At 45.1% G+C, this 27,440-nt stretch overlaps 1 protein-coding gene across 2 annotated transcripts in view; it reads left to right on the top strand.

Annotated features, from left to right (window-relative positions):
* RCOR1 (REST corepressor 1) overlaps positions 1–27,440 on the top strand; it is an 89,150-nt gene that overhangs the window by 34,668 nt on the left and 27,042 nt on the right. For both annotated transcript variants that reach the window (XM_075029803.1, XM_075029804.1), the window contains one exon: positions 10,125–10,208. In XM_075029803.1, the coding sequence (XP_074885904.1) occupies positions 10,125–10,208 (84 nt within the window). The remainder of the gene's footprint in view (positions 1–10,124; positions 10,209–27,440) is intronic.

The raw sequence follows: 27,440 nt of genomic DNA, 5'->3' as shown, positions 1-27,440 counted from the left end.
GATTGAAGAGAAACCAACAGAAGTTGGCTCATTGTAGCTTGGCTCAGCTTGTAGTTTGGCTCTCAGAACTAATTGTGTGCATGCATTTACCTATTTTTAACAAACTTTAAAATGGTTCACTGCGTGGTTCTGTGGAGGTCCTGCATGGATGTTTTTTTGTAGGGTTGTGAGTGTGCAGGGATTCCCACGGTTGGTGGCAGGATGTGGGGCCCAGCGTGGCGGCCGTGGGTTGTGGGGTGGTAGCCACAGGGTGCGTGGGGCCCATGAGGTCTCACCTGTGGTGCTTGCTTTTGTTGCTACTGACTGGCGGGATGGCACGGGTCCAGTCCCCTCCCAGTCCTCCTGATGGAGCTTTGGAGCTGCTGCGGCTCTGAACCGCAGCCTGGGGAGGCCAGGGCTGCTCTCTGTGATGTTGAGGGGGAGAAGTGTGCTTGGGAGGGCAGGTAAGCCTCAGAGCTCCAACCCGACATGTGTGCTGCAGGCTTTTGCTTTGTTCTGGTTGCCTGCTTTTTGGCTGTGCATTCGGGATTGCTGTAGTATAATTACTAGTCCTCCTCCTTTAAAAAAAAAAAAGTGGACAGTGCAAATTTTTACCTTCTTAAAAAGGCTTGCGAGAGATCTATGGTAAAATCTTAATCAAACGTGCATTTTCTCCTCTTAATTTTATACTTAACTCTCTCTTTAAACAAACTCCAACCCTTTCACGTTTCAGTACAAAACGCTGGCCATGTCTAGACAAAAGCCTGTTATGATTAGCAGAGGTGTGCTTCTTGATGCTGAGTGTGTGTGGGGGGGTATATTCATGCTTCTGATATGTTAATGTATTTCCTGCCTCTGTATGGGTTGCAGGGCTTGTGTGTGGAGAACTCACTGCAGAACTTGGATTGGAATTGCATGCATGTAGAAAAAATAATTTTACACACTTAGAGTGTATATTGAAAAGCTGTTTGCTTGTATAGTTATTCAGACCTCATCTATGGCTGCACATTGGTGCCACCTGCTTGCAGGAAAGAATGAGTGGACTCCTATTATTCAGGGGGAAAAAAAAAAAATCAAGGCGAGGCCTCAACATCTGTTCTGGCTTTGTTATTCAGTCTGGCCTGGGCTGTGGGCAAAATGTAGGCCACAGCTTTTACTTTACTGCTAGCTCTTAAACCGGAAAGGCATCTTGGTCAGATATGTTCTTAAAAAGTTTAAAATAAAATACAAAGATGTGAAGTTCAAACCTAGTATGGGTTGAACTTGATTAAAGAACAGGAAACTATTACTATCCTTGCTTTTTTCTCATTTTCTCTTCCAGTTCTTCTAGTGGTAATATTTTTTATCACTGCAGAGTGACCTTTGTAATCATTGCTGGATGATTAATCTTTAACTGGGTGATTTTTAAAGCAATATTTTTCACACTGTTGTAATGTGTGATACCATGGGTTTTTGTAGCACAGCACCTACAGTTATTCTGAGGCAATAAAGCCCTTCAGCCTGTGTTTCCAGTGCTGCTGCTCTGTATAGAAACCCAAATAGCCTTTGTTTCCCTAGGCAGATACAAAAATGCCCTCAGAACTTTATTTGCATATAGATTATAATGCCAGCCGGGTGTAGTCATGTATAGGAAGAGCTAACTGCTGCTTAATTTATAACTTTTTAATTAAAAAACGTTCCTCAACTTGCAGGATTCCAGTCTAAAATGTTCTGCTGCATTTAATGCTGCTATACTGTATACAAAGGTGGTATTTCTATGAGGTACCAGCTACTGTATCTAGGCAGTCCTTGGGAAACACAAATGAAAGGGGATCACAAGCATTATTTGCTGACTCAGGGAGAAGTCACATGCAGAAGGAAGTGGAGATGTACAGCAAAGTTCTTGAAATGTCTTTGAGTCGCTGCTTGGGACACCAGTGCCAGCAGTGGGGAAGGAAGGTGGAAAAAGCTTTTCTTCTGACTCTCAATTTTGTTTGAATCCTCTTGTGCTACATAGGTATTTTGTTGTTGTATCACAGCTGTGCATTTACAATTACACTGTGAGCCTGAGTAATATCAATGAGCCAGTGAGAGAGAGTTTTTTAAACTATGGGAGCCAGTGCGTCCCTTGTCTTATTTTGTTTAACAGTCATCATGGGTACTGTAAGCAGGGGATTTTACCCTATGCAATAAATACAGGGTCTACACTGATAAAGAAAATGCAGGGTTGGGAATGGAAGCACTTGTTTCATTAGAAGTAAATACATTTAGACTTGATCCAAAACTGCTTTAAGTAGCATTCAAACAGCTTAATTGTTATATGTCAGCTCCAGCTCTTCCCCAAATAATAAAAACATCAATTCACCTTTGGGTATTGTACAATGCATGTTTTGTGTATAATGCTGAGGGTTACGTATTAAAAGGAAGAGGTGTTTCTTAGTCTTTCTTTTTAAAGCTGCAATATGTGATTTAAAAATGAGTTAGTACCAGTTATGGGGGGATCAGTAAGTGCTGTTAGGAATGCAATAGCCTTTGTAGGTGGGAATCTCACCATCCTGTACCTTGGGGTTTTCAGTTGTTGTGTAAACTTTAATAACTTCATGAAATATGTTGTTTAGATCTGCAAACCTGAAGAATTCCCTGTACTTCTATGGGAAGTGCTTTTTAAACTTTGATTTGCCCATGTTTGCCTTCCAGAGATGGTACAGAAGTGTATATCTGTGTCAAGCACCTGACAGTGGATGTGCTTTTCTGAGTTACCTTTGCTGTCTCTAAATAACAGAGGAACTGACTAGCAACAGGTTCCTACTCTTCATGGTGTGTGGTACAGTGCTCTCGCATAGTCACGTGTTAGTGTGTTTTACTTTGAAATTCAGAGGGCTTCAATAGCTCTGAAATGCCTTGTGCAAACAGCAACAGCAAAAGCTCACATCAGAGACTACTGAAAGGGTTATGGAGAAGGAAGAATGCTGGAGGCCTCCTGGCAGAGCTTCACCCTGACTTGGGCAGGATGGAGCTGGGAGCAAAGTGTGTCTTGGCATCTGGAGGAGGTGAGAATCGTCCCTCTGAGGGGTCAATATAGGTGCCAGAAGCAAAGCGTAAAGCGATCTTGAACAGCTCACAGCTGCGGCTGGAACATACAGCATCCTTGGGGGAGAGCTGAGAGACGGAGCAGCTCCCTCAAGTACAGGAGCTCAAGTGGGAGCTGGCACCGCTGCCTTGCACAGAAGCAAAATAATAGGTGACAGAGTGATTGGTGGCTCTTTGAGAGGCCTCAGCTCCCACTGAGTTTATTCTGGCACGTTTCTTCTCTAACTTGGAGAAGAAAAATAAAATGGGATGCGTCAGGCTGGAGCTGTGTGGTGCTGGGCTCCCACTCGCTGGCGGGCTCCGTTGGCTTCCTGCTTGTTCTTCATGTATGCTGTCATTCCACCAGTGGTCCTTAAGACAGCCTAAACTGGTGCTGTGATTGAGGGAGGCACCCTGCCTGTCCCTGCTTCCTCATTCCCCTTCCTTGTCTCTTAGGATATGCAGTAGGAAACTAGGAATGGGTATGAGTTAAAGCTAACAGCTTTTTTGTTGGATTGCCTTTTTTTTTTTTTTTTTGAGCTCAGGTATATCCCCTGCTTTGGTTTGTCAAGTAGGTGTTGGTGCCAGTGGAAGGGGAAACAGCCTCCCTCCCTCTCTTTTGCAGTAGTGCTGCTGAACCATCATGTTGGGGTGAAGCTCTGCGCGGTAAAGGCAGAGAGGCCTCTGTCCACATGGGCCTGCTGCTCCCTGTGTGCCTACTTGGCTGTTTGTCTCACCTTGCAGCCAGCTGATTTGATTTAATAACTGGGGAAAATGCTGTTTGCTTTCTATTTTGCCAGGTTACTTTTAGTGAATGTGCTTGGCTTGGAGGGATAAGTGCCAGAGTCAGCACAGGATGGGGGGGAGAAGCGGGGAGCATGTGTCAGGAGAGCAGAGAAATGCTGGCTGAGCAGGACCTCCTCTCCCTTCAGAAGTGGTGAGGTGTTGGATGGATTCAAGCTGTGAAGTGCAAGCTTCACTGTTTGGCCTTTTGACACAGCTCTTCAGAGGCTCTTGGTTCATCTCACCAAAAGGAGATTAAGGTGGGATGAAGGGAGTGGTATTACTGCCAGGCACAGCTTTCCTTCTGTACTGATGCTAGCTGTTCCATGGCTAACTTGAAATTGGGGAGGGGTCAAAAGGATGGGGAAGGTAGTGTCTGACCTGTAGGGGAGACTTCATGTGTGTGGTACAGTGACCTTTAGAAGTTTCTGTTTGGAGATGTGCCCATTTCCCTTTCCCTGTCAGGTGTCCTGATTTCACAGCACCCTGGTAGAGGTGGGAGAGAAGCACACTTGTTGCTTTCAGCCCTGCTTTGTTGTCCATTTGCAGCAGCTCTGCTGAGTGTGGTGGCTGAGGAGCCTGAAGGGCATGTGCGCATGTCTTGGCGCTCTTGCAATGTTCTGGAGAGAGCCTGAACCAAGATCTGTGGTTTCATGTCAACACAAATGTATTCATGATGTCAAACTGCAGCACATTCAACACTGAGCTTATTCATATGGTCCTGATTCCAGCACTGGTACAACTTTGGTTTGCCTAAGAGAAAATAAGAAGTTACAATATCTGCAGAAGAACCCCTCAGATGTGGGGAGATGCATGCATTTTTCTTGGTGTAGGGAGGGGGTCCAGACTCAGGGTTTAAGGTAATAGACACATCAGAAGACTTGCAAGGTTATTTAGGGCTTGGTGTCCTTTAAGAAGTTCCTTGCAAGGAACTTACAAGTTCTACCTTTCTCCTCTGTTTCTGCAGGGGGTCCTGGCAGAGTTGACCCTCTGCTCTCTGACTTGGAGTAAATGCAGCAGAGGAATGTGGCTCTGGGAGGAAGGGAGTGGGTTTTAAGAGTTTTTGGGTTGGGTGGTGGTTTTTTTGTTTGCTTGTGTGGTTTTTTTTTTGGTTGTGTTTAGTTTTTTTTTAATTGGACAAAAGAAAAATCTCTTTGCTCTCACTTTACTCTTTGTTTTCCTTCTTTGTGAGCTGGGATCACTCAGGTGTGGGGTCTACGGTGGATTTACCCCTGAGGCTTTAAACTTTGTGGGTGGTAGTAGGAGAAGAGGACTGATGGATGTCTTGCTGTATGCAAGTGGAAATTGGACAGACAGATGCTCAGGAGTGAGGCTGTCCCATGTAGTAACCTTCACAGCAGGGAAAAGACATGCTGTAAAGACTCAGTCAAGATACTTTTTTAAAAAAATCAGCCTGATGCCTCTTGGAGTCTGAACTGACTGCTGCTGCTGGTTGAAACCTCTCTCTTGTTTTTCTGTGGGGCAGTCTTGCAACAGCTTTCCAGAAGTTGGAGAAGAGCCGTAGCTGCTGTGGGTTGGGGTTTCATGTCTTGCAAGGTGCTGTTCTTCCATGTGCCAGGCCTGTGCCTTAGCACAGGCAGCCCAGGGAGCTCCCAGGGTAGGAGAGCCTCAGCCTGTGGGCAGAGGTGATAGGAACTCCAACGGCGGTGTTGTCTCTCTGCTGTGCAAATCGATATATTCCTACACACAGTGTGGTCAGCTGCATGCTGGTGTTGAGATGTGTCCTCACAGGTCTAGGGGGAAAAAAACCAAAAATCCTCCACAACTTCTTTCTAATGTTGATTATATGGGTATTCCACCCTGCCACATCTCCTCCCTTGCACAGTTGAACTGTTTGGGCTTGTGCAGTAAACCACATCTGTAAATGAGACCAACTTTAAAAATAACATTTTCTTCACAAAGTGAGTTTTAAACTGGATTGGTTCCCTCCTGAATTTCAGCATATAGTCCATGGGGAAGGGGTATGTTCTGGGGACAAGGAAAGAGAGAGGGATGGGAACTGCTATGGAAAAAGCAATGTGATACTGTGCCTGGTTGGGGCTGTATATCTCTGCTTCGATAAAGGCAATGGGAGCTTGCATCCCCTGTGAATACTGGCAGGGGAACAAAATTTAGGGGGTGCTGCTTGTAGTAGAAGTTCTTTCTCTTGGGGATGGAGGGAGCATCCATGATTCCTCCCAAACTTGGGACAAATGGGAAAGCCAGCAGTGGGAAGTGATTACAGAATGTTTGCTCCCACAACAGCTGTGATAGGGAGCTAATGGCTGTGGCAGAGACTTTATAAATACCTGGTGGGTAGCCTAGATGAAAGTGCGGGATTAACTGAAATGTGAGATGATCTTGTCTGCCAATATACAGCTCTTCTAAACACAGGTTGCACTGGGTTAACTGCAGTTGCTTAAACAAACTCAATTGATCCTAAATTGATCTGTTCCCCTAAAAAAGAGTAAACCTTGCCATCCTTATGTGGCTATTTTGTTATGAAATATATAATGGACTAAACTGAATTAGCTTTTTAGCTTTGTCACTGAAGTGTAGAGTGTTTGAATTCACCCTTGCATCCTTTGTCCAGAAGCAGGGGACAGGGGAAGGAATTCCCCCATGTTGGTGAACTTTCAAGCTGTGCTTGGAAAGATGCAGAAAAGGGATGTAATAACCGCTCTGCTCTAAGCCCCTTCTCTTGTGGCTGTTGCTCTGAAATAACCATTTCAACGTGCTTTCAAATTCTGAGCAAGCTCTTAAGCGCTTCCTTGCTATGTCATGTCGTAGAGTACTTATGCTCTGTGTATTTATGATGGGGTCAATGCTGGACTTGGAAGAATGCCTGTCATGCCTGCCTTGTGTGTGGGATACGGTAAACATGGGGACTGTGGGCTTGAGAAGGGTGATGGGGAGAATGCGGTGCTGGAAGGTGAAGGAGCTGGGTGGCAGGCTAAGTCACCTCTGATATTACAGAGGGAGTCTCGGCCTCTATGGATGTTTGAGGAACACACCCACCCACACCTCCCTGCCCTTCTATGTGTGTTGGCCTTTAGGTGCTTCTGTCCTTTGGAGAGAAGCATGAGTTTTAAGTCAACCCTACTGTGTGCCTTGCTGTCATGGTTTAACCCCAGCCAGCAACTAAGCACCACGCAGCTGTTCACTCACTTCCCCCCCTACCCAGTGGGATGGGGGAGAGAATCGGGGAAAAAAAAGTAAAACTTGTGGGTTGAATTAAGAACAGTTTAATAGAACAGAAAGGAAGAAAATAATAATGATAATAACAACAATAAAGGGACAATAATAAAAGAATTGGAATGTACAAAAGAAGTGATGCACAATGCAATTGCTCACCACTTGCCGACCGATGCCCAGTTAGTTTCTGAGCAGTGATCCCCCCAGGCCCACTCCCCCCAGTTTATGTACTGGGCATGACGTCACATGGTATGGAATACCCCTTTGGCCAGTTGGGGTCAGCTGTCCTGGCTGTGTCCCCTCCCAACTTCTTGCGCCCCTCCAGCCTTCTTGCTGGCTGGGCATTGAGAAGCTGAAAAATCCTTGACTTGGTATAAACACTACTTAGCAACAGCTGAAAACATCAGTGTGTTATCAACATTCTTTTCATACTGAATCCAAGACATAACATCATCCCAGCTGCTAGGAAGAAAATTAACTCTATCCCAGCCAAAACCAGGACATGTGCACTGGCCTCTACCTGTGAGGAATGAGGGCTGAGGGTGGATAAGTGTGGGCTTGGGTGGAAAGGCAGAGTGGGAGAGATGTGGGAATACCGAAGGTGCTGCTTCACACCCATTTACAAGTGCAGTGTAACTTGTTTGGTTGTTGTTACCGAGAGGCTGGAGGAAGGCAGAGGAGAAGAAGCTTGGTTGTGGGAGCTGGACAGAAGGGGGTCCTGAGGACTGCATGAAGGGGCTTCTTGTTCTGGGTGTGAGGCCCAGGGAGTGGTTTACCCTGGCTCATAAGGAGTGGATGTGGGGCTGGAAGGAGGTAGCTCCTAACCCAGGCACTCCCTTTGCAAAGGTGCCTGGGTGCCTGAGAGCGGAGCTGTGGTGGAGGACGAGGAACACGTTTCACCAACCTCGCTTGGGTGCCATGGGGTCCCACAGTACTTCTCTGCTCTGGTTGTCACCTCCCAGGGCTCGCTGCACTTCACAGTCAGGAAGGCTGTGGCACTCCCTCTGCAATGCCCCAAAGTGTAACTTGGGGTTTTAACCGTGGGAGGTGAAACTTCACCCACCTTGCTGCGGGTGAGCTGAGCTAGCGGCACTCTGCTCCTGAAAGGGACAGCTGGGCTGGGATGTGCTCCTGACATGTCAGGGAGGAGGTTCAGCCTGTTAAACTAGGAGAAAACTTTTCCCTTTTCCCTGAGTTATGTAGGTTTTGCCAGTTCAGCGAGTGAGACTGTGGTAAAGCCAGGCTGCCAATTTGCCTAGTGTTACATGTCGCTGGCAGAATTTGGGCATCAGGCTCCTGAACTGCAGTGGGTTACTGGGGGTGTGTTGGGATTTGGGTGGAAAGTGTTTAACTTCCTAGACACCTGACTGATGATTGAGTATTTTTATGGGATGAGAACATGCTTTTCAGTGTAATGCAAAGTGAGGAGAGAGACTTCTTTTCTTTCCACATTTTGAACCCCATGCTAGACATTAGTAGGAAAGACCATCCTCCATAGGAAGAGCGAGGAGCAGAATTTGATGAAGGGGAGGCTTGAGGTTGCCTTGTTTTTTGCATTCTGGACCTTGACTTGAAATGAAGGAGAAAGTAAAATTTAATCCCCAATGTTTCAAGACTTTTTTTTTTTTGTGTGTGTGTGAACTTGTAATATAAAATTCAGTATTGTAATTTTAAATTCAGACACCCTTCATGTTCTGTTTATAGACCTGGTCTCCACCCCCCATAGGCTGTTGTCTCTTCTCACTCCTGTTTTTCTGCCTAGTGTAGAAAGTAATGAATGTGTGCAGTGCACAAAATACCTTGTATGTGCAGTTGCTAACCTTATTTAAAAAAAAGCAACCAAGAAACTGTGTGAAAGATAATCATGGTGTTTGCTATGAAAAAAATTGTTAGCTCAATGTAAATATGTTGCTGGCAACTGGTTATTTTTAATACATGCTATTTGTGCTTTAAATTTAATGTTAGAATATTTTTGTCATCTAAACCCTGACTGTTCTTAGCTGAGCAGATTTCAGGTTAAAAACAGTAGTCAGACCATGAGAGTTCATAGCATTGTAATGTAATTTTGTTTTACTAGCTCTTTTCTGACCTGTTTAATGCATCATGAAGTGGTGTTTGTATGTCTAATTGCAAAGCGCAGAGAAAATAGCATTGTGTTGAAATATTGCTTAAAACTTCAGTGTTGTGTGACGTTTTGTAGTGGAAGTAGTACTGTAGGCACTCGTTCATAACAAGACCTGCAAGTTTCTGTCGGCCAGGGTGGGTAGTTGAGCTGGCTGTGTGTGTGCTGACTCAACAGAGCAAGTTTCTTTCTCTTCTCGTCCTCCTCCTCTTTTGACTGCTTGTGACTGAACAACAGCAGATTCACAAGAACTTGCAGTTGAAATGTACCTTTGCTTGAGGTTGCTCTTTCAAATTATGCAGCTGTGGTTCTTCATTTGAGACTTTCAGAGCTCTTATGGTAGCCAGGTGTTAAGTTGGTTAAAAACGGACTTGCTTTCTGTGTGTGGGTGCGTGTATGCAGCGTGGGTGTGAATGCACAAGAATTTCTCTGGAGCAGTTGAGCGGAGTACCTGATTCTGACCTGGGGGACCCAGTGTCACCTGGGTGGGCGTTCCTGTCTGTATGGCAGATGGAGACCTAGAAAGGCTGCTGGGGCAGGGGAGGAGGTGGTCAGAAGTGAAATCTGGGAGGTTCATGCATGTGCGTACCCTGAAGTGTTAATCTAGCTGCACAGTACAGGCTTATGATGTCAAGGGCTTGGAGCCTGCTGCCTAAGCCTAGCTCCTCCCTTTTTCATTAACGATGGCTGGAAGAAAAATAATCAAGTATGCTGGAAGAGAAACATTAATTAACTTTTAATTTAGATCTAACATATGCTTCTTGGTGTACTTGCATGAAAGAGTGAGTGTGTGGTATCTGTCATGTTATATAGGGGGTGATGCATTGAAGAAACAAGGAAAAGCCTCAGGTCTGAATGGGAAGATGGGGTTTTAACTCTGCGGATGGGTTTTGTATCTTGATTAAAAGCTGCAGATGTGTGATAAGTCACTTTTGTATCCATTTTGCATCTGAAATTACTTTCTCTGTAACTTGGTTTGTATCTGTTTTCTCTTAAGCCAAACTCGCAAGGCGAAGTCAGGAGAGAGAGAATCTCGGCATGCTGGTCTGGTCACCTAACCAGAATCTGTCTGAAGCAAAATGTAAGTCTCTTCAAGTACTTTTATTCTCCCTTTCCCTTACATGTATCACTTCAAGAATGCAAAGTTGCCACTTTCAGTGGAGAGGTTATGTCTGTGACCTTTCCATTATGATTTGAAATTAATTTGAAAAAAGAAAAGCCTACAAAGCAATCCCCCCGAAGATCTTTGTTCCCTGCTGGGCAGCTGCTCAGAGCATTAGATCCACGGAGGCAGGGAAAGCAGGAGAAACGTGACACACTTTCTTCCTTGGTATGAATTCTTTAAGATATTTATCCACAGGCCTACATGATCTGCTTTTTAGCTGCTGGTGCTGTAGAAGATGACAGAAATAACTGGGGAGAGCAAAATGAAAAGTATTTGGCAGGGGGGGAATATATGGTAATTAGCAGTACCTTTTTCCCACAAAGGCACAAATAAAATCCACATCTGGAGCCCATGGAGGTTTAAATGCCAGAACAATTGCAGTGCCTTGGAATTCCACGTGAGGGCAATTACTAGCACTCTGTGTGTCTGGGAACAAGTCTCAGTACTGCTGCCAGATGGCAGAACTAGTGTTTGAAAGGTTTGTCTAGCTACAGTTCTCCTCATGAATAAGTAGGACTCCTTGATTAAAGGGCTGCTGTTTGAATGCAGTAACTAAACCTAAGTGCTTTTGGGGGAGCGAGCTGAAAGGAGCTATTTTTGACTTTGTGCTCATACCTTTTTTTTTCTCCTTTCTGATTCTGCGATCAAGAATAAGAATCTTGCATTCCTGTTCCTCTGCAGTTGTTTGTGATGGCACTATTAAGCTGATACCTGGTTCTCGCTTAGACCCAAGGGCTAAGATGCATCACAAGACACTTGTGAGGATGTAGTGGCATTTGCAAATTAAGGCAGTAGAGACTGTGCACAAACTGGCTCTGTCATGAAAGGGCTGGGCTCTGCCCTGGGGCATTTGTTCCACTGAGCAAGTTGCCCCTTAAATTACAGAAGGATGATGGTACTGTGATCTACAGATAAAAAGGGCTTTGCAAGGATCATGTCTGCCTTCTCTCCTACCAGTGGTTTCTTGTCTGCTCCCTGCTGGCTATTGGATGCTGAACTAAATAAGACTGATGAGGAGAGGGATATATTTGACAGTTATCTACAGCTAGAAACATCTAAAAAGGTGTAAAAGCAAGAAACTGTAGCCTTCACCAAAAGGAATGACTGTTGATGGGTCGTCTGTGACAGGATTCCTGTAGCTGCCTCTGAAGTCTAAGTGTCTTTTGAATCTCAGCTCAGCTTTGGAACATTTAACTCCTGCCTGATAGGAAACAGGTTTCTTGAAGAGGGAAGAGAGAATGAAGGAGGAAAAGGAGTGAAGATATGTGGAGTTGAGTAAAATAATCTGTGACTCAATATTCTGTGGTAATTGGCACAAAAATATGCAAGGATATTATAGAGCATAAAAAGGATATAATATCTGCTAAGAAGATGTCATGAACCTAAGAGTTAATTAAAAATGTGGTGTGACACTGATGAATAAAAACTAGGTGGTGGTTGACTGTTGCTGGCACAATAAGAAAGTTGGGGAAAACAATATGAGGATAAGAAGAGGGCAAGAAGAAATTTCTCAGAAGACTCAAAATTCTAGTAAGAGTATAGGCTCATCAGTGATTTCACCTTCCAAAAAAGATGAGAGGAAAAAATTAATAGATATTTCATATGGTGTTTTGGGGAGAGAAGTATGATGCTCTTGCGCCATACATGACACACAAAATATCTCCCAGGCGCCTAATTGATATAGAGGGATGGAGTTGTGAAATTCAGCATCTAATAGTAGTACAAAAACCCAAAGGAGCATTGGGAGAGATGGTTGAGGGGACCTTGGAGTGGCAGGAAACACTGCTGCAGATGGGGAGAGGGCAGCTATGCAGGCAGTGCAAGAACAGGGTGAGAGTGGGCTGGTTGGTCATTGCTTTGTCTTGAGGCGATTGGAGCTGGCACTACCAAAAGGTTATCAGCTATTCCTGTCTCTACCTGGCATTACTAAAAATGAACTGTGAAAAACAAATCCTGCTGAAGGTAGCTGCTTTTGTTCTTTTTGAGGCTAGAAATTGATTGATTGGTAGAAATAACTTTACAGCTCTAATGTATTCAGCCAGCTGTTAGGCATTGATTGCATGAGAGTCTGATTCAATCCCCCTTCCTTTCAAAAGATGGGAACCTCCTCCAAAATACCAGTGCTCTGCAATGGCTGTAGAGCATTTACTAAACCTATTACAAGCAGAGTTCCCTAATGTGTTTTATGGTTTGTGACGAAAGAACATCAGGGGACAGAAGGTCTCTTCAGCTACTCTCAAGTTCACTGACAAGTCTTGGCATTGTTGATAGTGAATCCTAATTAAATGGGCTCCATGGGGATGTGTAAGAGGACTGATGATGATCAACATTTCCATCAGTGGTATGGGAATTGATATGGAATTGCTGTGGAGAGGAATTGAGGATGAGCCATAGACTGACAGGATGCTAAATAAAATGAATGCTACTGATAGTCTTGTAGAGTGCTTTGGGTCTTTTCCTAACTTGGACTGATGCCAATGCAATGGGCTCTTAATGGTAGGGTTATGAATCTCAGTGCTGAAAGCTCTGGCCTTCTGCATTAAGGCTGATGTTTGGAAAGAAGTGGCTTGGAGAGCAATTTCGGGGACACAGTGGGCAGGTAGTTTGACAAAGTTTCCCAGTGTCCTGCTTGACTCAGTGGATGATGTGGGTGTAAACAGAGTGAGGCAGTCACTGGAACAGTTTGCTGCCTCTGCACCCAGCAGTGTTCAGGAAAATGAACCTCAGAATAGTGGCTTTAGTGTTCAAAAACTGAGAAAAGGATGGAGACGGGAGCTACTGAAACATTTTGGAAACTGAAGATGAAGCAAACTCCATCTGTTTAGCTTACTGAAGAGACTGAAAGGGGACTATTGTCAATTATTTTCTCAAAGGGAAATTTTGACACAGTAAGAGACATGCATAATACAAATAGATGGCTGCAAAATAAGTCCACATGGACTGAAATGAAATGCCTGAGTGTGTGGGGGTTGGAAGTTATCCAGATAAGTGATGGATTCTCTATCTCTTGATGCCTTTTAAACCATGGATTTTCATGACGTGTGTGTTATCCTTGGTGCGGGGAATCGTTGGCACTGTGAAATTGTAAGTGGAAGGAGCTGTGGTCTCCAGGAGGTTGGTGTAGCCCCATGGGCTGTAAGTACTGTGAATCCTAGCTAGCACATCCATTCTTAATATTGCTGTTCAGGTTGAAGTGTGGGTGAACAAATCCTTCCAATCAGCAGCATGTTGGTACCTGTGTCTCGTTACTTTCATTTGTGTTCCAAAGCCTTGAAACCATCCTGTGGCTGTTCTTGTGGTGAACTCTTTAAGTCACAGGACTCTTTTCTGTTCCTGTGGCTGAGGCTCAACGTGAAGATGGAAGTTAGTGCAGCACATGTTAGCTGTCAGCTTGGAGTGAACTGGTAGGTCTTGTGAGCAGGACAGTTCTTTGCAATCAGTGAAACTCTTGGCAGCCACCTCTGTTAAAGTTGAATCTGTGCTACAAAACACTGTGAGCAGATCTGTGACAATGCTCAGAGCAATGTGTGCTGATGGGTTTGGCAGAGGGCTGGCCAAACTGGCGGAGGTTGTGGGAGGGTCCTCGCTAAGCTGCTGAAACAAATCCAGTAAAGACCAGTGTGTCAGCCAAGACCTGGTGCATGTCTGCATACCTGATGCTCCAGGCTCATACAATTAGTTAAAGTTTGTTTGGGTCCCATGCACACTATATGCTGTAACATTGTTTTAATCACATTGGAGAAACCTTTTGCCTGGATGTCATGAAATGATGGATATTGTAGAGAAGATTAAAACAAACAAAAGTATGTGTTGGCACATTGATCCCTTTTTTTATCCTGTGCCTTGTTAACCATTAATTCTTGGTACAAATGACTTACTGCCTTGCCCATATTAATACCAAAGTTGAATGCTGCCAGCATGTTCCATATCTACTGCCAGACTTCTGCCTTTGAGGGGTCAGTTGCATAGCAGTTGCCACCATTAGTGAGTAGTTCACAAAGTTAGCCCAAAGCTAGAAGTTTGTCCCGTTTCTTTTGAAGAAGAAAGAAAGAATTGTCATTGTGCGGTAACTGAACATTTGGACTGAAAATAACTGTGCTCCTCTTCCAGCTCTGCTCCAAATACCCTGTGTGCTGTGGCTGGTGTCGCACCTCTTACAAAGAGCTTGCTTTCAAAACGAGACTCCTGAGGGGGCTCTCTGAGGGCTTGGTGCCACAGAGGGCAACTGTTCTGGCTGTGCTGGGACTCTGTCACGGAGGGTGGGGAGGGAGACAGGGAAAGAGGAGGAAGAGTGAGGTCTTGAGCAAGGTGACATTGAGGAGCAGGAACAGCTAGGTGGAAGACAGGCATCTATTCTCTTTGAGTGGCATGTGGGGAAGGAGGGGGGGAAGTAGTGAAAAATGCATTGTAACAATGCTGTGGAAACCCTGCACAGGATAGAGCTGGGCCAGCACAAAGCTATTAATAAAACAGCAGTGTCTCTCTCTCTCTCTCTCTGCCAAGTACGCCAATGGGTGGAACCATAAAAATGACATTGGGTTGGTTTAGAAATGAGCAAGTGCTGGCATGCTGCAGCTGCCCAGGAGTGAGGGATGGAAACCAGGCAAGAGGATAGGATGTGATGATTGCTTTTATGCATCTGCAGTTCAAAGGTGAACTACAAGAGGAGAAAGATGTATTGTTTTGCTAGTGATAAGCTCCATTTTGAAAGTAATTTTTCTGCTGTCTTCCTGACAGAATATGTGTGCTGCTAGATGGGAGTTTTGGTTTGTCACTGATGTCTTGGTGGGTGTCTCCAGTGGATTTGCAGTTTATGGGGTGTCACTGAAGAGGCAGGCACTGTCCTTGTTACCCAGAGGACAGCAGGTTGTGGATGGCAGGTGGGTCCCCTGGTCTTGCAGTGCTGCTTCTGTTTGACCCGATGGTTGATCGGCTGGCATGTCAACTTTGGATGCTCACTAGTCCCTCGCTCTGTTACTCTGTGGCATCTCTTCCTGTGAGGCTGCAGCTGGCTCCCTGCTTTACATTATGCCTGCCTTGGTGCACTTGGAGAGAATTTAGGTAGCCTCCTTCTCCCTACGGAGGAGCGGTAGAAGTGCCCAGGGGACATGGGGCAGAGGAATGCCAGAATTAGCTGAAGCAGCAAGTGCTCCAACATCCTTGTGATGTGCTTGGCCAAAGCCTGTGGCTGGGGGGAGAGGGAGGGGTCCCTAAATGTGCTGCAAAACCTGATGCTGGGAAGGCAGCAATGTGCAAGCTGAGGCTCTGATGGAGGAAGAAGTGCTGGTTGCTATGGTTACTAGGGATATTAACCCTGTGGTGTCTGGATGGGGCAAGGTTTAGTTAACTGTGCCACAGGCTGGGTAACGGTTGGGAGCGTGGAGCAGCAGTGCTCCACCCTAAGAAGCTATGAGTTGGCATTCAGGATCTCAAAAGCCTATGTCCCAACCAAGTCTGTAAGTGTGTACTGGTCATTAGTGTGTCAACAGCCTTCTTTGGGTGAGAGTGAATTTTGGTAGCTGTCCTCTGTTGTGAAGGTGAGGTGAATCCCAAAATTTCTGAGGGCAGGTTGCAGATGTAAGTGGCCAGAGTCTGTCTCCAGCTGTAGTTCAGGGGGCAGTCTTTCCATAGAACAGGCTATGATTATTCTTCAGTTTCTCTTTTAAAGGGGATGTTAAACAAACTTGGAAATGACCTTTTTCTGAATTTTCTAACTTAAAATGACTACCAGAGTAGAGGACAGGAAAATGTCTTTTCTGTCGGCATACAACACCATCAAGTACTGTCATCAATTCTCATTTTTCTTGGGGTGTAGGGTGCCCTAGCAATAAATAAATGTGAGTGGAACACCACAAATGGGAGAGAGTAGACTGGGGAAAGTGTTGATCTTAAAATCTCCTTTCTAGAAAATGAAGCCCCTGTTTAACAGGATGCATTTAAAATGGAAGGGATTCATGCTTTAGAGGTACCTGAGCCACCCCCTCCCTGGCACACAGGCACCTATCCCCAGACAGCAGCAGTGAGGGAGAGGATGTAGTCAGGTGTGTATTCAGCATCAGCAAAGCTGCTTTTTAAGTCCCTCCTCTTCACCATGCTGTAAACAGGATCCTTGAAATAGTTGGAATTGTGGTTTTATTTTTAGTCCCTTCTCCCTTCCAACCCCTATCGTTTCTGTGACCTGATTTATAACACAACCCCATGAAAGATTGCATTGGTGCCCAGCAAGAGTGCAGCCACCTTGGTCAGGGATGGGAGAGTGGGAGCTGCTTAGGCTTTGCCACCAGAGAGAAAAAAGCATCGTTGAACTCTTAGCTGAGCTTCTTTTTTTTTTTTTTTTTTTTTTTTTTTTTTTTTTTTTTTTTTTTTTTTGTAGCTGGCTAAGTGCTGTGGGAGGTTTTGAAAGAAGGAGTGTATGTATTGTGCTTTTCTTGTTTGGGTTTTTTCTGCTTGTTTGTGTCTGAGGATTTTTTTTGTTGAGGTTTTTTTTTATTATTATTTTTGGTAGTAGGAAAAGTGTTAGCCTAAAATATAGCTGCCAGGTAGAGCCAAGACTTCCAGGTTTCTGAGGGGTGGACTTCAGAGGTTATAATTGTTGCCTGAAGCTAGGTGCTTACCTTTTGTCACTCAAGTGAAGACAGCAAAAAAAACAAACTTAGGATTTTGCTGTTTGTTTGTGTGCCTTCCCTAGAAATATCAGTTTGTTGACTGTCCCAGTGACAGCAAAAAGGATTAATGGAAAAGCAGAATTGGGTTTACGTTTATCCCTAATCCAAATTTCATATTATGCAGTGAACCTGGCAGCTGTGAAGCTTGGATGCAAATACAGAGCTGAAGAATACAACTCCATGAATTCAGAAATGAGAGAACTGGTGTTTAATTTAAGATTCTGCTTGAGTTTAGCTGTAGAAATAAGTCATGACCACTTCTCCCAGCAGCTGCAGTTTCTGCACTTCAGAAAATGCTCAAAAGGTGAAGGTGAAAGGAGGCAGTTTTTCATTTTAACTCAGGCAACTTTTGATGCTTATAGTAGCAATATTGTGAACAGCAAAAAGAAGATACCAGGCTTCAAAGGCTATGGGTGTATCCCAGAAATGGCTGAGTTGCCTCAAACTTAGCTGCAGTTTCCCCTTTGTCATCTGCCGTGCTATTGCAATGCTGTGTGGAAATCTCAGAGCAGCAGGTTGATATTTCTGGATCCTGAATGCATATTTAAATTAAGATGAGATTTTAACCCTTTCACAGCAGTGATTTGTATTGGAGGCAGGAAAGAAATTTAGTTTGAAAAGACTAAGGTGTGTGTTTGGGATGGATTTCACCCAAGGTACAGTGGATTGTGGTTATTTATTTATCTGGGGGGGGGGGGGAACCCCAAACAACAACAACAAAAACCCCCAAACCCCAACAACCCACAAACAAAAAACCTGGAGGAGAGAATGTGTTGGAGAGTATCCAGAAAAAGGATGTCTTATCTAAGGTAGCTGTGTTATCCTGGAGGAATTTTTGCTGTTGTGCTGGGGGGTGGCCAGTCACCAGTTTCTTCATGTGCCTTGTTCTCTCCTGCCACCTGTTTGTTCCTCCTTTTTATTGCAGTGTGAAACAGGCCTTCTCTGAACGTGTCGAGATGACCCAGTTTGAAAATGCCGGCTGCCACTACTGTTGCTGCTGTGGGGATTGAATTAGTGCTGGCGCTAGGAAGAAGCTTTTTTCCTAAGAGAAGTTTAGAGACAAGATGATGTGGATGTAATGGAGTGATGATAGCAGTGTTAAGAGTTACCCTGGCAGCAAGCCTTGATCTGAAACACGTTTGGGAGCAGTCTTAGCCAGCCTGATAGGTGCTGTGTGAGTTGTAGGACCAGTATGACGAGAACTTAGCAGGCTGCAGCTATTTTGTGCTGCTTGGACCCAGCCCTGGGACGGGCTGAGTGTGCTCCGGTCTTGCTGGTCTTGGTGGGAATGGCAGGCTCAGAGTGTTTCAGAGGACAAGGTCTTTTTTCCTGACCTCTTGTCTGTTACTGTAGCTGTGAAGGGAAAATAAGAAGGATCAGGAAACTGGAGGGTAATGTTTTTTTTTAATTTGTCCTTAGAGCAAGGTTAGTCAGCAAAGGCACCAACAAGTGCATGTTTATAGGGCTGTGATGGGAGCTGTGTGCAGGCAGGGAGGAGCTTTTGTGGGGTATGTCCTCCACTGAGGAATGCTTGAGGAGGTCATGGTCATAACAGGTTGCTGTGATGAGTTCCTACACTGCTGAGTGTGACCTTTACAGAGGTGCTAGTGCAGGAGGCAGGGCAGCTAGGCTTTCTCAAGGACATGTGCCAGAGCTTCCCTCACCATAATGTGTTTACTGTGGCATTATTTGCTCTAATTAGGAACCACTCCCAGAAGTTATTTTACCTGTACTCTTAGTTTTGCTCTCCATGTTAAGTTACTTTCCTGATCATGTGCTTCTCATGCAGATTCATATTCTGGTAGGGTAGTAGTGACTTTTCTAGCACTGCAAGGATTAGTAGCAATATGTAATTACTTCTCTGTAAGGACTGGGTTTCTAAATCCTGGCTAAGAGCTGTGACCACCTACCACTGATATTCCAGGATCTAGTTAGTGGCATTGGTTTATCATAGACTTTTCTGCTCAGTCTCTTAGGATCAGCCTTGATGGCCCGGGGCTTGTATGTAATCCATGTTTCAGCATGTGCTGTGTGAATCTATAAGTTGATTTTTTTCTAAATTGACTTAACTTTATGTATTTTTGAATACCTTAATATTGGTCAACATAAACACTAATACTTTGGTTTAGAGGCTACTATAAAGATCATGTTGCCCAAGATCTGGCTTTGTAAGCTTGCTGTCTTTCTGCATGGACTTCTTGGGGGGAGGGGGTGTCAAAAACATTTCTTTGCACCTCTTTGGTTTCAGACATGTAGGAAGTAAACAGGTGCAAGAATGGATGTATTGAGTGTCAGTGTCTCCTGAAGGCTGGCCTGCCTATAGTAGGGCAATCCACATGAGTTTGTCCATAGGTAGCTTCTGATCTCTGGTGGAGAAAGGGCTCTTCACCTAAATCTCTGTTTGTTGCCCAGGTTCTCACATTGTGTGAGGTAAGGTACCAGGAATTCCATGAACTGCTGCACCTTAACCTGTATTAGGCACCTGTTTATGTTGCCTTAGTTCATTGCCTGCCTTACTAAGTGATTAAGCAGCTGCTTATCAAGCAGCTGAACTGTTCTTGCAGGAAGCAAGAATAGAAACTTTCAGGAGAGGGATGGGGCAGACAGCTGGGGGGCAGAGCCACAACCGCTCTCAAGATAAGCTGTTCTCTTTAGGTTCTGCAGCACTGTGTGCATTGGAAGTGTTTGTCTTGTCTCCGTTGCTCAGCTTCCCGCTAACTTGCTTACACCCTGCTGATGTGAAAGTGAGGAAAATGGAGTCTTTCAAAGCAAGTTTGAGGCCTAATTTTTTTTTGATTCTTAGCACCCAGGTACAGTAGTGCAATGAGTGGAGTTGTGGGAGGCCCTTGCCTTCTCAGAAAGGGCCAGCCCCAAACATCTGAAAACAGGTTTTTAACTGTGGATGTAGAAGGAACAAAAGCATCTCAGTAATACTTCAGAAAATAAAACCTGAAGGTTTAGTTCCCTTCCACATCAAGCTGCCTTCACTTAGTCCCTATCATTCTTCATCTGATTTTGCTGGAAGCAAGTTTCATGCAACTTGTTCACAAGTGCAGAGGCCATCTGGATTACTGAGACTATTATGTTACTCATATAGCCGGGTTTGGAAGTGAGGGGGCTGGCTGCAAAAGGTAACTGAAATAGTAAGTGGTGCTTTTGTGACCTGACCGTTTGCCATTCAGGATCATGGGGTTGTCCTGTTCCAGCTGCTGAGGAGCTGAATGCAGGCAATTACAGCTGGAGGCTCTTTCCCCTCCGCGAGCAGCTCCTGGCTCTCAGCACATCTGCTGAGGGCAGCTCCTCTGTGTGACTCCGACTCGTTTCCTTCCTTTCGCTGCCTGCTGGCTTGCCTGATGCTTCCTTTCTGCCCAAGTGACATCCTTCAAGGAGGTAGCCAGGGGACAAATTGGTAATTTCTTTTGCTTTTGTATCCATTATAAAGGGGGTCAGCATGGCTTCAACTCTCTTGACACCGGTTTTATTATCGGTAACAATAATAATGAGCTGTAATTTAACCTGATGGCTATTCTGCTCCCACACACCCCTTGTGTGTGTGCCCTCATGCTGCACAAAGACCCTGTGTCATGGGGAAGTGGAGTTACCCAGGCTGTTTAGGAGGCCTGGCTCTGATACAGTACTTTTATTAGCTTATATTCCTACTGCAATGGAGAATATAACAGTTCTGGTTTTAGACAGGAGCTTTCAAAAATTTTTGGAGGGTGGAAAATGGACCTTGTGGAAGGTTTCACCCTCTTTAGAGGGCTTTGAGTCTGGATAGTCCTTGGTGGCATCTGAAGCTGGTTGACAGCAGGTTGCTTGACCAAGCTTTATGGTAGTCTGTGCTGACTATTTTGCAGAAGAATTTTAGCATATATCACATGATGTGGATGAAGAACTGAGAATGTTCCTAGGTAGAGTACTGAAGCCTTGTATCAAGACTGCTAGTAGTTTGAGTCTGTGGTCTCCTACTGACTCTGTCATCAGTGTGTGTCAAACTTTTTTTCAAATTGGTGAAACTAGCTTTTGGAAAGAATGCACTGGATCAGGCATTCTCAAGGAGTGCAAAAAATAATAATTCCATAAGAAAATTTGCATGAGGGAGGTTTCTTCTAATCCAAGTTACCATCTCCTGCGTTGAACCATCTGATAAAATAATTTTTTTAATATTCTACCACTTGTCACAACTGTATTGATAATAGTGCTGCTTGCATTGCTTGGGCATGTTGCTGCCTGTAGTTGAAGTATATAATCCAAGGCTATAACCTCTCAGTAGAGTTAACTCAAGCCATGGTTTGACAGCAGAATAAATCTGGCTTTAGGGCTTCTCGGACTGAATTGAGAGCATTGTGCTGAATAATGCAAAGAGCTGTTCTGCTATAAACTCACTTTGTTGTTTGGGCACGTGCTCTGTGCATTTATCCTGTCTGTAACTTCTCATCTGTGTCTTGGAAGGTCATATGTGGGAACGAGTATTCCCTCCCTGCCAGAAGCTAATGTGTGCTGGTTTTATGTTCTTACATGGGCTCCAAACCCAATATCAAGTGCTCTGGCTAATCACATTTAATACAGTCCAGTGCCTGTGTCCGATTTAGGATCAGGTTTGCACTGCTGAATGGTAGCCATGCTCAGATCCCGTATGGTCACAGATTAGGTCCCCGGGTGATCTGATGTGGCTCTGCCTATTCTGTGCTAGGTCCCAGAGGTAGTGTTTCCTCTTTGCTACTGCCCCGTCAGATCTCCCTCATCCTTTTCTCTTCTGTGGTACATATGCAGATGTCTGGACTTGTGGTACCCAGGGCTCTGTAGATACTGAAACCTGTGTGTCATGGTTTAACCCCAGCCAGCAACTAAGCACCACGCAGCTGCTCACTTGCTCCCCCCCCACCCAGTGGGATGGGTGAGAGAATCGGGGGGAGGAGGGGGAAGTAAAACTTGTGGGTTGAAATAAGAACAGTTTAATAGAACAGAAAGGAAGAAAGTAATGATGATAATAATAAAAGAATTAGAATAAACAAAACAAGTGATACACAATGCAATTGCTCACCACTTGCTGACTGATGCCCAGTTAGTTCCTGAGCAGTGATCCCCCCAGGCCCACTCCCCCCAGTTTATGTACTGGACATGACATCACATGGTATGGAATACCCCTTTGGCCAGTTTGGGTCAGCTGTCCTGGCTGTGTCCCCTCCCAACTTCTTGTGCCCCTCCAGCCTTCTTGCTGGCTGGGCATTGAGAAGCTGAAAAATCCTTGACTTGGTATAAACACTACTTGGCAACAATTGAAAACATTGGTGTGTTATCAACATTCTTCTCATACTGAATCCAAGACATAACACTATCCCAGCTGCTAGGAAGAAAATTAACTCTATCCCAGCTGAAACCAGGACACTGCCATTCCTCCAGTAAGGTGGTGTTCAGTGCTATGGTGCAGAAAATTTCTGACTGAAGGTTAAATGTGATGGATGTATATACAAGAAGCAGTCTTTCTTCCCGGAGGGTCCTCCATGGATGCCCTTACAATGGGCATCCACATGGCCTTTCTGAGGGAGAACAGCAGCAGCATCAGAGAGCAAGAGAGGCAAGAGAGCATCAGCTGGCTGGCTTTCTTTATGGTAATCCTCGTTAATACACTCTCCCACACATATACATGGTGTGTTGAGCCTTTTCTTGATGTGATAGTGTCAGCTGAGGGTGCAACTTTAGGAATGAGTGTATGTGAGTATACGTCAGTAAAAGCTTTAAAAGTAATGCATGTTTACTAGCAAAACTTTCCAGGTAAACAGTTTAAAATCGTTTTGGGAAGCTATAAAAACTATGCTAGATTTGTCAGTACACCTGTGTCTGCAGTACAGCTTTCCTGCTGGTATAGCAAAACCTAAAGGCAGATGAGTCAGGTCTTTAACCATCACTGGAGTTTCAACTTTGGACTTGCCCTTAGATGCAGGCCATGCAAAGAGCAGTATTAAAAATAATAATAATTAAAAAAAAGGGGGGAGGAATATGGTGTTTCTTTTCTAGCGTATTAGTTTGCACTGCTTGGGTGGGGACTGGTTGCCTTTGTGTAAGAAAGGAAGCTTTTGGTAGGTATCAGGGCTTTTAAAGGAATAAATCTCCCAGCAATGGGGGCAGTCCATTTTATTCCTTGTTTTATGCTCTCTGAGGCTGCAGTTTCCAGGCTCCAGATGTGGTTCCGTTAGCCACTCTTTCCTCACCAGCGCTAGTTTACATAGCCATGCCTGTTCCTGCTCACTGTGCTGTGCCAGAGCAAGGAATGAGTCGGGCTTTTGGCTGAGCCAGTCTCATCGCTTGTCTCTTCTAAGGCTTGTGTTACCTCCCAGCAAAGTGATTTTTATGTAGTATAGAACCATATAAAGAATGTAAAACTCTGTTTTATGAATAGCATGCTGCTTTGGTGGCGGGCAGCTGTTCAGTGCCTTGAGTGGCTCCAGAGCTAGTGCAAGAGAAGGGGCAGCCTGCGTAGCTAGGGCTGGTGATAGGAGGGTCTGGGACTGCCCCTCCTGGTAGGTGAGAACGTGTCTCTGTACTTTCAACCACCACCACTCAATGCTTGTATGGCTTCACTGCTGCTTGGGTGAGGGAGCTAATGCAGCAGGAGAGGGTTGGCTGTTTTTTCAGGTGGAACAGTTTCTCAGTCCAGTTCTCTGGGGGTCCAGGCAAATGTTTGTGCTTCCTGGTGGGAAGAGGTGGCTGGAGGCTAGGGGTGCTTAACCTGGCCTGCTGCCAAAGGAGAATCCTAATGCAGTGGCACCCTCTGGTCCTTAGTACGTGGACAAGAGATGATATACAAGTAAAATCTGAGCTACAGGGAGGTAAGTGGGTGGGAGGCTAAGATATACTGTGGAGTTCTGTGACTCGAGGTACTCTGTCCCGCTGCAGGGTATTTTCTCTTGCTCCTATTCAAGTAAGCTTCTCCAGGTAAGGTTGGTTTTCCTTTGCCTTGCAGTTGCATCCAGACTTTTCCCTCACCTGCTGCAGATGCAACGGAGTTGAGGCCTACATTTTCTCATGCCATCAGTTGCATGAAGTGATTTTTAAGTAGCCTTTGTGTCTGTGTAACTAGTACTCTCTGTTCCTAGAAAGTGTTGAAGGAGGCTGTATGCCTGCCCAGGTGGGTGCAGCATGGGGCAGAAAACATGGCTGTGCTCTGACTCCCTGTTCCTCGCCTGCCTCTGACACACATCACATCTTCCCAAGAAGAGGAAATAGCTTTTCCAAGGCAGAATACCCTTTTAAATAGGCGGGTTTTATTTTCTTTTAAGTGATTCTGCCCAGAAAATTGGTCAAGCCACCTTGCTTTGATCTCTGTCTGTCCCCCATGTGCCCCCCCCCCCCCCCCCCCCCCCCCCCCCCCCCCCGCCTCCTGTTGCAGCTAGCTTTAGTGAGATATTTGTCCAAACTCTTGTGGTTTTTGCAGCTTCCTCTCCTGTGCTGGGACCACGAGGTGGCAGGATTGTTCCACCAATGCTGCAAGGGTGGTGAGACGGCAATGCAGCTGCTCATTTTTATAGCCAAGGCAAAAACTGTGCTTAGTTGTTTGTGTACCATCATAATTGTGTTTTGAAATTTGGAAGAATTTCACATGTATGTGTCTAATCCATGATCCTTATTTTCTTTCTATAACATTGATTTGTTCTGGGTCTTGCCTTTTTTTTTAATCTGTTCTCAAGGGAGATGGAAGGGAGGGGGGACATGTACAGCAACATCCAGAATTCTTCACAGGTTCCAGCATTGATCAAACCCTGTGAAGCACATTACTGAGGCAGTGAAGGCTGCTGCTTTTGTCCTCATTTCACCCCATTCTGTCAGGGTATTGCATCACGTAATATGCAAAGTGTTCAGAGCTCCTGCAGTACCCCAGTAATAGGGGTGAACTAAGGTTGCAGCAACAGCTCTATCTCTGCATTCCTGTTGCTTTCTATAGGCTTTAGCACACTCGCTTCTGCTGCAAACCCTCCTTGGGGTCACTGAGTCCACTAAACATGATGCAATGCTTGTGGGGTCATTAAGAAGCAATTTGGGTAGGGGGGAGAAATTGTCCCAAAAGACGCACTTGGAGAGATCATTTAATCTGATCAAATGGTGATGAGGGGAGTCATTGCTTTCATGCATTTCCCTTTGCAGAGTTCTCCCACCCCCCTGAAATTAATGCTCCTGTTTTACATCTCTCAATTCACTGTTGTAGGATGCGGGACTGAAAATCAGCAATGCAGTTGTTTGTTCTTCTCTCCTTCCCTCTGTCAGCCAAGAGGGTCCCCTTTCTTTTGCTTCTAGTGGGGAATTCTTGCAGGAAGATGGTTAGCAGAAGAAAAGGGTGTATGAGAAAGATGGCTGGAAACAAGACCACAAAATTCAAGGGGTTGACAGCATTGTTTTGGTCAGAAATTCTCCTCACTAGATGGCGAGGGGGAAGCATCTTTCCCTGCTTCCTTTCCCACTCCCTTCCATTTCCCTTGTCTCTTTGGCTGTGTTAGTGCTACACCTGGGGTCCTTTGGTCATCTAATTGTAGACCTCACTTCTTGTATTAGGGAGAGGTGTTTTTAGCATCTGAACACTCTGTGCTCCTCTTTGCTGGTGACAATGTGTATGTGGGGCTCTGTTCCCTTTGTCTCCCTACCTTTTGTGCTACTTCTGCCTTCCTGAGCATGACTGGCTGTAGAAAGGGACTCTTTGGGCCAGTGCTCACTCCATTTCAGGTGTGGGGCAGATGGGGGGGTCCTGCTTACCCCTGCACAGCTAAAATGCATGCAAGAGAAGAAATGTAGCCAAATAGGTAAAGAAATACCAGTTTATGATTCTCTTGTCTGTCCATCCCCCATCTGGTTTCTAGTAGCAACGAGAGCCTTTACAGGAGCAATGCATCTCCTGTGTCACACAACTGTCTCTATTCAAGTATTGTTGTCTTTTTGGGCCTGGTCTGTGCTGAAATATCTTTCCAGCATAGAGATATGAGTTGGATGGGAGGGGAGGATGCTCTTGTCTGCCCTCTTCAGGGAAAAATTATGCTGGTAGAAAGGGTGTGTGATGGTGTTGCTTATGCTGGGGGAGATGGAATGGGTTTGTTTTCCTGCTCTTGCTTATTCTCTTCTTGAAAGTGGCTAAGAGCCGTGCTGGCAAACTGTCTCTTCTGGTGTAAGCAGGGCTCTGCCCCAGGCTCCTCTGGCTCTGAACTCTGATGTCTAAACAGATTGATGGGTTACATGCTAAGCATGACTGAATGCCACTGAAATGCAGTGGAGCAGAATTCACGTGCCTGCTGCCCTGGGCTTGCTAGAGGTGCATGGGGAAGGCAGAGATGGAAGAGGGTACTTATTTATCTGGTGTGGCATGTGAAGCATTATGCTTGTGGCAATTCCAGGCTCTACTAGTATGGGAGACTAAAGGGATCCTGTGACTCAGCTGGTGCCATGCTCTTTCTTGCTCACTTCATATGGAGGGGGATGGTAAATAAAGAGCAATCAGAAGGATTGCTCAAGGGACTGTTGTACCTCTCAGATGGTGCAAGCATCAAAGCGAGTGAGCCTGCAATTAGCCAAGAAATGACAAGCAGAATGGGGTAGATTGTCAGTAAGCAGGCAGGGAACAAGCCAAGAGTAGAGTACAATGTTGTATTCCTTGTCCTTCCTTCATCCACAAACACTCTTTTAGTGTATAGAAGGAGCATTACTGTGTGTTCATGGTTGGTTTACTGCCTTATTGCCTTTTTCTTGTTTTTCTCTTCTCTTCCTCCATTGTAACAATGAGGTGTTACAGACCCCACCGTGACAAGAAAAGCATCCTGCCTCCTTTCATGGTGTCCTATCACTCATAGTCTACTGTTTGGCTCTATGGTGTATTGACTTGATTCAAGAGAAATCCTATTGATATGTGGGGACGTTGCTAATGTTCTTGCTCATTTAGGAGAGAAAATGCTGTAATGAGTTTTTTGGTGGAGGGGAGTGGGGAGCAAGGGGGAGGAATTATGTTTGCATTGCTTATAGCATCTGGTATAAGAAAGGTAATATGCTGGAAAGGAGAACGACCTCATCTTTTCTCTGTATATATTAAAGGATAAGATGCTGAAGTCTAATCAGGAACTGTAGGTCCCTCTACAGTGAGAGAGAGCTAGTTAATGCAGCAGTACTTAGCATTCAAGAGCTTAATTCAGCCTTGGACTTCAGAGAATTCAACTCCTTTCCCTCCTCCTTCCTTGCACCTCCCCCTTAGACAAAATATATAACACTGCAATACTGTGCAATACTATTGCAACACTGTGCAATACCTGTCCTAAGGAAGCTGAGAGCATTTAGCTGAAGTACAGGGAAATGCTGCACTTATGCGTTCGTGGCAGCCTTTGTTTTTGGTGTAGTTATAAAGTCTGGAAGCATCTGAAGTCACTCTTCTGCCCACATCGTAGTGATGTTCCCTGCCCTGTTTGGTGTGTGGAGGGAAGGGATGGTGTGTAGGGAGGAAGCAGTTCCCTTC

Source organism: Buteo buteo, chromosome 6, assembly GCF_964188355.1.
Source record: "Buteo buteo chromosome 6, bButBut1.hap1.1, whole genome shotgun sequence".
Taxonomy (NCBI): Eukaryota; Metazoa; Chordata; class Aves; order Accipitriformes; family Accipitridae; genus Buteo; species Buteo buteo.
Note: the sequence above shows the minus strand (reverse complement) of the source record. Positions and strands in the feature narration are given on the sequence as shown.